This window comes from Capsicum annuum, chromosome 8 (assembly GCF_002878395.1).
Source record: "Capsicum annuum cultivar UCD-10X-F1 chromosome 8, UCD10Xv1.1, whole genome shotgun sequence".
Taxonomy (NCBI): Eukaryota; Viridiplantae; Streptophyta; class Magnoliopsida; order Solanales; family Solanaceae; genus Capsicum; species Capsicum annuum.
The window spans coordinates 132,008,603-132,019,304 of NC_061118.1; the positions used below are offsets into that span (position 1 = coordinate 132,008,603).

At 33.9% G+C, this 10,702-nt stretch overlaps 1 protein-coding gene across 1 annotated transcript in view; it reads left to right on the plus strand.

Annotated features, from left to right (window-relative positions):
• Positions 1-10,351, plus strand: part of LOC124886643 — a 41,316-nt gene extending 30,965 nt beyond the window's left edge. Inside the window, exon 5 of the mRNA XM_047395518.1 lies at positions 10,274-10,351. Within this exon, the coding sequence (XP_047251474.1) occupies positions 10,274-10,351 (78 nt within the window). The remainder of the gene's footprint in view (positions 1-10,273) is intronic.
• The last annotated feature ends 351 nt before the right edge of the window (positions 10,352-10,702 follow it).

Genomic DNA, 10,702 nt, shown 5'->3' on the forward strand with positions numbered 1-10,702 from the left:
GATATCTCAACCTATGCTCGTTACATAGTTCTTGAATGCAAGGATGATTTCTAAGAATCACACACTCATCTGATAGTATGTGTTCCCATCCTTGGGTTCACTCGGTGTTAATTCCTACACCCATTTGAATAGGCTCTAAATATGGGTTGAGTTACTAAATTCCGTTGACTGATAGAATGCTACTGATATCTGACAACTGGCTGAGTTCATGAGATCATGGAGTTTTCCTGAGTCATAAGACTGTCTGAAGTCTAAGGATTCATAGCTTGACTGAGAGTATCATAAAAACATGACATGGCTCTAGGCATACAACTAATGTTTTAGGTACGAGTACCCCTAGGACTCGATGGAAGGAAACTGACCAAGCATAACTTACTTGAACATATAACTAACATCATAATCTATAATATATTTATAGAAGCTTTTTATCAAAACATGTGATAGGCATAACTTGTACATACATGGGGATTTCATGGTATCATGCTAGTTAGGCACTTTTCCTTCATCTAGGAATTTAATCAAACGTATTGTAGGCATGGTACATGTAAACATCATTGTACAATTATTAAACATCATGTTTCAATTTTAATTTCATCATTCAAGGGTTTAGTCATAGGTTTGCATGAATCTATATCTATAATAGTTTAACTCACATAGAACTTATCACCCAACATGGAGTAGAATTCAATTTCTCATTATCCATATAAACAAGAGCAGCCCAATCATGAAATTCATAAGAAAATCCTTGAATTTTAAAAAAGGGATTATTGGGCTTCATGGACGAAAGGAACCCATGATTGAACACTATGAATACCTTGGTTCATAAATACACGAAGATTGATGGAGGAAATTCTTGATTCTGAATCTTCTATGAAAAGCCCTAGGTTGTTGTTGAGAGGTTTTTGAGAGAAGATAGTGTATTTTGGGTGAAAAGTAGCTAAATCATGTGTTAAAGGGCTTAAATAGGGGTGGGAAACTGATCCTTTTAACCCTGGACATGTATTGTAATTTCAATAAAAAATTTCTGAATGAAACCCCTGGCGCAACGCGGTGCTATCACACTATGTCACTGGAATTTGACAATTGAAAAACTGAGGGATGGCGTGACGCGGAGCCATTGTTTTGCCCCTTCTTTTACAACTTGGAACTATGGTGCGAGGTGGAGGAAATTGTGCTGAGACACTGGAAAAGGACAATTCCTATTTTAGCTTGTGGCGTGGTGCGCCACTAACCAATATGGCGCTGTTTTACGATGGGAACTTGAAATAGTCATAACTTCTTACCTGGTTATCGGATTTAGGCAAATTTTATATAGATGGAAATCTTATTGAATTTCCCACATGACTAAAGTAAAAATCTTAAAAGTACCACGTGTACAATAGTGGATTCATCTTTCAAAGAAATCTCCTAATATTTTTTAGACAATTTCAAGCTAGGAAAAGGTATAGGGTATTACACTCCTTCTCCGTAGTATTTTTCTCCTCTATCTACTGAGCATGGACCATTAACCTAGCCAAGTCCATCTCCTTAATTAGCATCAAGGTCCTACACTCCTTGATCATACTGTCAGATACCCCAAAAATAAACTTACTCATCTTAGATCTGCTATCAGCTACCACATGAGGAGCATATCTGGCTAACGGAGTAAACTTGATGGAATACTCCTTTACTGTCATGGTGTCCTACTTCAAGTTAATGAATTCCAACACTTTAGCATCCCTTAACTCTAACGGGAAGAATTTATCTAGGAAGGCAGTAGAAAACTCCTCCCATTCTATAGGCCCTGCATTTGCGACCCTATCTGCCTTCCACCGTTTGAACCATGAGTGAGCCACATCCTGCAACCAATATGCAGCTAACTTAGTACTCTCACTAGCTATTACCCCCATAATATTTGTGACCTTCTGCACCATGTCAAGGAGTTTCTTTTGGTCATCTTCAGACTTAGACCTTGTAAAAGATGAAGGATTCATTCGGGTGAAGTCCCAAATCTTGCTGCAACAATATTGGCCACTGGGTTGGCCCTAACAACAACTGGGCGCTCATTATGAGCTGTAATAGAATGGGCTAAAGTGGTGAAAATTGCTCTGAACTCTGCATGAGAAACGTGCTCATTTAGGGGATCTTCCTGAACAGGCGGGGGTACTAGTTGGTTTCTAGTTCTTCTTCCGTTGGTCTTTTTAGGAGGCATGTTCTATAAATAAAAGGGAAAATTGGATTAGATAGAGAGTTTTAATTTTAGAAAATGCTCACTCGCACGACATGAAACTGAAATACGGGAATTTTTTTCTCCTCAAATGCCTAATAGCCTCTTGTCCATAAGTGTGGCACGCTACACACCCATGCATAAGACTCTACTTGACGCGGATTTCTGACTCCCTAGGACTTTTTAGAAACTTAAGCTCTAATACCAAGTTTGTAATGCCCGAAATTAGTAGCCCGGATGTCACACGGTGCTTACAATCTCGAAGGGCCATAGCTAGCCCATGACCGATACCTGCTGTGAGCATTGAATAATAATATTGAAATGATGCAAAAATATAATTGAAATGCCATAAGGCTCTCAAACACTGAAAACAAATACTGAAATACTGATAGTATACTGAAAAGAAAACTGAACGCCTATCTGAAATAATCTAGCCTAAAAGCCTCTAACTGTCTGAATAGGGAGCTGATGGGACAAGTACCCAACTAACTCCAACAACTAAATATACTGAACTAATGAAACAATAAATTTGTCCTCAAAATATAAAAACTCACCATTGTAATCGCTGCTAATAAGCTGAGCTGCTAAGTACGATCTGGAGCCCGTGCTTCTAAACCTATAATATGAGACATCATAGCGCAAGAGAAAAAGTATGTGCCAGTACTTGGAATGTACTAGTATGCTAAGTGAGGTAGGTTGATATACGTGGGTTTATATGCATGAGATCATAACTGACTGAATGATATGAATATAACTGAATGAGAGCATATGGATAACTGAGACTACTGTAAATACTAAGTATGCAATACTATGCATATACATACATATACATTATCTGAGATCATACTAAAATAGAATACTGAGTTCTGATGACTGAATAACTGGCATCTAAGATTACTGATAACTGAGTACTAATAATTGGGTGACTGTTTCTGACAGTCCTAATTTTGTAGAACTGAACTGAGTTTTATACTGAGTCTAAAACCAAAACTGTAACTGTGGGAGTATTCATCTAACCGACATACCCCGATTATAAACTGAGTTGGGGTCTAACCTCTAACCCAGTTGGAAGGGTGTTAGCATTTTGCCAAGGGTTGCTAACAATGCTGGGTCAACCCTAGTATGGAAGGAGCACTCATAAATTATATATGTATGGTTGCGTCAACCCTAGTCTGCTAGGAGGATGTCTTACCCTACACTGGCTATGTAGTTTTGTAATGCAGGGATTGCTACTATGGGTCAAACCTTCTACTAGCAGGAATACCCCCATCCCTGGGTTCGCTCGGTGCTGATTCCTACTCCCAACTAAATAGACACTGAATTGATCACTAGGCTGTACTAGGCTTAACTGAACTGTTACTGATCGTATTGACTGACTGAACTGGACTGAGTTTACTGAATTCTGTAACTGACTGAGTACTTAGTACTACTATTCATGACATTACTGAGACTATTCTGAGATACTGTAGTTCTAGTAAACAACTAGATTTTCAAGTATTGAATACCCCCAGGACTCGATAGCATCAATACTAATAAAATATAGCAATACTTGAATACATGGCAATAGTCAATTGTTCACATTGCAATCACTTAGACGTTTTGTCAAATACTTAGATATCGTGAGCTTGTACATGAACCGGGACACATGCCAACATATCATAAATACACTATTCAGTCCACAAGGACATTCTATCAAACAATTTCAATGTATAGCTCTAGCATAGAAGTAGTTTAAACATGTAGTGATAACATGAGTTCATTACTAAGATCACGAAAGGATCACAATGCACAATTTATTCACCTAGGCATTTTATCAAACACTTAGGAGGCATAACCTTACACTTGGGCATGAACAACATACTAATGCATTATGACTACAATAATCATTTCATAATTCAAGGGTTTTTGACATGGGAATCACATCAATCAAATACATACTATTTTATATTCATGACACTTACAATTTAACCTTAAATTGAAAACCCAACATCAACACATACATGAAAATAATCTAATTCAAATATGTAAATCATGAATTTAATGAAATTGTAGTTTAAAAGGGTTCTTGAACTCCAAGGGTGAAAGGAAATCTAAGGATGAACACCTAACATACCTTGATTGTTGATTTCATGAGAGTTGTTGGCAATTGATTAAATCTTGAACTTGAATTAGATGAACCTAGGGTTTGTTCTTGAGAGGATGAAGGTGAATAATGATGTGTCTATGCTATTTGGGGCTGAAATTATTTGTTTTGGACGATTTTGATGTGGGACAAAAGACCTTATTGCCCTCCAATATGCAGAACCAAAAGTTGAAAAATTCAGGAGCGTGCTATGGAGAGTGCATCACATGCTTTGGATTATGGAATGGAGTGTGCGCCACATGCTCTATCGTATACTCCCTGAGGGTGGACTGGAATGCGCGTCGCACGCTAATCACACGCAGCCACTATTTTGGATTTCTAAACATGCCTTTACGCTTGTTCAAAGATTTTGAAACTCACCCAAGAAGACCTATTGACATCCTTGATCATGAATCAAATTAAATATCGACATTCTAAGGTCGTAAGGATCGAAAATAAGATCATCCAATTATGAAGTCTAAAATGATTCTAAGTCTCAACACTTAGCTGACTTTTTCTAAGTTTGGGACCCCTCATTATAAGTTATATAGGACTGAATTGAACTAGAACTTTTATGGGGTTTTACAATGTCTAAGAGGGGTATTTGGCCATCATAAAAAATATTGGACCCGTATACTCCTGAAGGTGTTAAAAGGTAAAAAAAATAAATTTTGAAGGCATTGTCAAGTGTCAAGAGAAAAGCAAAGAGACAGGTTGAGCCTATCATTGAGAAGGAACTTTTAGATTACTATCCTTAGATGACTACGCCCAATTTTAAGTTTTTTATAAAGATAACTCGTAACTTTTTTATTATGTTTCGTTGTAGTAGTGAATGAGACTCATATCTAAATTGGTATTTATAATGTGTTGGGAGCTAGAATTCATAGATGTTGTTTTATTAGTATAAATTTTGTTTGTTTACAATCAACTATTACATTAATTGCTAAATTTTCACCGCAAGTTAGTTAGTTGCTGAATTTTTCAAAGCAAGTACGTTAGTTGCTGAATATTGCACAACAATTGCTACATTTTGCTACAATAAGCACGTTTCAAAGCTATTACATTAGTTGTTGAATATTGCACAACAATTGTTGTATTTTGCTATAATACGTACATTTGTTGCCGATAGTTTCATAGCAATTGTTACATTATGCTATAGTAAGGGAGTTAGTTGCTGAAAATTTTATAACAATTGCTTAAATTTGCTACAACAAGTACGTTAGTTGTCGAACTATTTATAGCAGTTGCTGAATTATGCTACAAGTAGTATGTTAGTTGCTAGGAATTTCCTAACAATTGCTGAAACATGGTACTAAAAGTACGGTAGTTGTTGAATATTTCACAGCAATTTCTTAAATATGCTACAACAAGTAAGTTAGTTGCTGAATATTTCACAGCAATTGTTGCATTATAACAACAAAACTATGTTAAATGACCGTTAAGTGATTGAATCAATCATATTTAATGATAAATAGAGTGATATTAGTCTAATTTAAGAGTGTAATTTAGATTTTATAGTTATCAAAAGTAATGAGATGGTAATTTGAGATATACTAGACGATCAATTAAACGATTGTAAATGTAATCAATAAAAACTGAGTTAAATGACCGCTAGTTGATTGCATCAATCATATTTATTGATGATTTAATGATAAATAGAGTGAAATTAGTGTAATTTAATAGTGTAATTTAGATTTTATAATTATCAAATGCAATGAGATATACTAGGCCATTGCAGATGTAATCAATAAAAAATTAGTTAAATGACCGCTAGTTGATTGCATCAATCATATTTAATATTAATAGAGTGAAATTAGTATAATCTAAGAGCGTATTTACAGATATGATTTTGGTCTTAATTGAATTTGCTATCGCAAGTTAGTTAGTTGCTAGAAATTTCATAATAATTATTGAAACATGGTACAACAAGTACGTTAGTTACTGAATGCTCCACAACAATTGCTTAAATGTGCTACAACAAGTAGTTTAGTTGCTGAACATTGCACAATAATTGTTTCATTATGCTACAACAAGTACGTTAGTTGTTGAATATTTCATAGCAATTGCTGAATTATAATACTACAAGTATGTTACTTGCTGAACGTTTCACAACAATTGTTGCATTATGCTACAACAAGTATGTTATTGAGTTAAATGACTATTTTAATGATAAATGGAGTGATATTAGTGTAATTTAAGTGTATAATTTAGATTTTATAGTTATCAAATGCAATGAGATAGTAATTTGAGATACAGTAGACGATCAATTAAAGACTGCAAATGTAATCAACTAAAAACTGAGTTAAATGACTGCTAGTTGATTGAATCAATCATATTTATTGATGATTCAATGATAAATAGAGTGATATTAGTCTAATAGAAGAGTGTAATTTATATTTTACAGTTATCAAATGCAATGACATAGTATTTTGAGATACACGAGATGATCAATTAAATGATTGTAAATGTAATAAATTAAAACTGAATTAAATGACCGCTAACTGATTGGATCAATCATATTTAATAATAAATGGTGTGATATTAGACGAATTTAAGAGTAAAATTGAGATTTGATTGTGATTATAATTAAATTTTCTACAACAAGTAAGTTAGTTGCTATGAATTTTATAACAATTACTGAAACATGGAACAATAAGTATGTTAGTTGCTGAATATTACACCACAATTACTTAAATGTGCTACAACAAGTACGCTGGTTACTGAACATTGCATAACACTTACTGCATTATGCTACAAGAAGTACGTTAGTTGCTCAACATTGCATAATAATTATACAATAATTACTGCATTATGCTATAATAAGTACGTTAGTGGCTGAACATTGTACAATAATTGCTGCATTATGCTACAACAAGTATGTTAGTTACTGAACATTCCACAGCAGTTGTAGAATTATGCTACAACAAGTAAGTTATTAAACATTTTAAAGCAATTGCTGAATTATGTTACAACAAGTATATTAGTTGTTTAACGTTTCATAATAATTGTTGTAATTTGCTGAATCTCCTGGATAGTATAACATATAATTTTTTAAAATCTGAATAACAAGAACAACAATAAGATCAAACTTGCTCACAAATAATAACAATAGCAATAGATGTGTTCACAAATAACAAAAACAATAAGATCAAATGTGTTTCTATGAAGCATTTCGCCCGAAGCATGTAGTCTTTTTGTGTTCAACCCTTTTGTATATGGAATATTTATTTTTCTTGCTTGAAAATGATTTTTCGACTCCTTTTCGCCTTTTAATGGCCTCCTTCCAATCTTGCCTGGCTCAACAAATGGAGGAGATATTTTTCTCTCTAAAATCTCAATTGGAACTTGCCAAGAATCTTCAGATGGTACAGGTTTAATTTCCTCCATATATACCATAATGTATGCATCTACCGTATAATATAAAGAGGAGTACTCATAAATTCACCTCACATAGTCTTCACCATGTTGACACCGAAGCGCTGCCATAGCATGTGGACAAGGTATTTTATCAACATCAAAGACTTTACAACTGCAAGATTTTCTTTACAAATCAACTGTTGTAACAACTTCATGGCCATTGATAATATACCTATAGTTGGCAATTTGATGGACTAATGGCTTATTTTCCAACTCAATATTTTCTGCAATGATTGTCTCCATCAAAGGAACAAATTTGGTTCTTGTATTAAGAAATATCATATGCCTCTCATAAAATATCTCAGCAAATCACTTGTTTATTGCATCAAATAAAGTAGTGATGGGAAATTCTCTTTCATCCAGAAGCACTGCATTAATCGACTCAGCAATATTTGTCATCATAATATTGTACCTGTAAATGTAAGTCTCAAATTTTATTATTATAAATGTATGTTTCAAGCAGTTGATGTATTTATTTTAACAGTTCTGCATTTATTCTGGAAACAAATATAATAGTTAATGAAATAAGTGTAGCAACTACTAAAGAAATGCAATAACTGGTGAAATATACTGCTAAACTTATCAATACATTAATCAACACGTGTAGTTATTTATAGCAATTGCTATATTTTTTTCATCAATTATACTTATTTCAAAAGTTGCTGAAATATATGCAACAATTTGTGTACAAAAACTGCAGCAGCCGCTGTAAAAAACTGCAGCAGTTGTACCAACTATCAATAATAATAAACTGGTAAACTATACCTATTTCCTGGAAAGAATGCCCTGCTCTATCGGTGAAATCCAACACGTTCAAGATGTGTGGTGGCTCCTGGAACCATATCTCTTATTTGATTAAAGTGATCACTAAACACATCTACATTGTATGCTTTTGCTTCCTTAAAAAAGTGGTGGACGACGCTTTCATTATGAAATTTTTTTTGAATATTCTCTCCAAGGTACCTCATGCAACAATCATAATAAGCTGAAGGGAACACAACTGAAACTATGTTTTCAATACTTGGATGTCTGTCAGAAATTATGCATAATTCAGGGGTATCAAGTACAAAGCTGTTCGTTTGTTCAAAAAAATATTTGTAGGAAGCATCACATTCAGAGTCTACTACGCAAAATGGCACTAGAAAAATATGATTCTCTGCATCTTGTGCAACAGCAGACAACAACACACCACCATACCTACTCTTAAAAATATCCCATCAATAGCTATGACTTTTCTCATTTGCGCAAAACCAAGAATCCAAGCTCCATATGCCATAAAAAGTACTTGAACCTACCATTTTCATCAACCTCCAATGCCGTCATACTTCCCAGATTTGATGTCCTAAGTATATGACTATATGCATCAATCACTCTGTATTTATGCCCATGTGTCCCTCTTACCAAAGACTTTGCAATCTCGCTACCCATCCAAACCTTTCAATAACTTACCTTGCAGCCCAATTCAATACGAATAGTTCTTTAAATCTTTTGTAGATGGACCTTTACCCTCAGAATACCTATTGTGGAAGTATGCTTCAATAGCTTTTGTTGTGGCATGTGGTTTATGACTTGTAAAATATTCCAAACCACATGTGTGCAACTTTTTATACTTTCTAATATAAAACTATCACAACTTCTTAGCTTCATAGCTCTCAACCACTACTTGCACTCGGGATGTACACATTTGTAGTAATACACAAAATTGGAGTTAATCACTTTCTTGATTCTAAAAATCTTTCTTCACACAAGTAATTTTCAGCCCAATATCTAATTCTTGTTTATTCTTAAATGACATACCATTGTAAAATCCCATTTCATCATCTCGAGCATGACTGGACTGAGTTGATTATGTAGTTGTCAATATATTACTGTCAACTTTGATTGAAGGAATCTGTTGGCCTGCAATCTCGTTATTTGGAACATTCATATCCATCCAACCACATTCATTATCTAACGTTTGTTGGTCTTGAGACAAATTATGATTCTCTGTCAATCTGTCAACCATGTATACCGTCAAAATGGGTCTGGATTCATCTTCCAAATAAGTACCCAAACTACGTTGATCTTTTATTCTAAAAGGAGCAGTCTTTTGTTTTTCACCACAACTGTGAATATAAGTGATGACAATATTTTTCAACTCATAATTTAATTCACAATAAGTAATGATTTTATTTGCAAGATCATTATATGCGACATCTCGATGCACAATCATCGCTATTGCCTCGGTCATTTCTTTATTTTTTCAACGCCAAATATAACGATTGTTTGACTCAACCCATTCGATGTGACAATCAATCCCTAGTGCTAATTTGTCCATCACTTATGATCTTGAAGGTACCCAAAGATATTACGATTTAGGACAAAATAAATTGATCACGATAGAAATGAAAAAAATTGCACCAAAATATCACAATTGTTGTAATTTATTCAACAATTGCTTTATTAGTTACAACAATAGATACAAAAATTGCTATACATTATTCAGCAACAACAACATTCTATTTCATCAATTGCTGAATATATTATAGCAACTACTGCAACAAATTCAACAACTGCTGAAAAGATATGCAGCAGTTGCTATGATTAATGAAGCATTTGCTGAATAAATATTCAACAACTGTTATATATTTTTTAATAGTTATTGTAGTTGATGAAGTATTTGCTGAATAAATTACTCAACAACTGCTACATATTTTTCAGTAGTTGTTGAATCTGTCCTACTACATCAGTTGCTGAAACATATGTTGTAATGGCAAGATCAACAATATAAAGTTTGAACTCAAAATGATAAAAAAAATCACCTCTTAAGTAATTCTCAATGCTGCACAAACAAAATTTAGTCCAAAATTGAGAATTTTTTTCCTCTCAAGAAGAAGGAGAAGAAAAAGAATGAAGAAGAAGAAAAACACGGGAGAAATTGTTGAAAGAGAAAGGAGGAAAAGATCTTGTTTTATCCC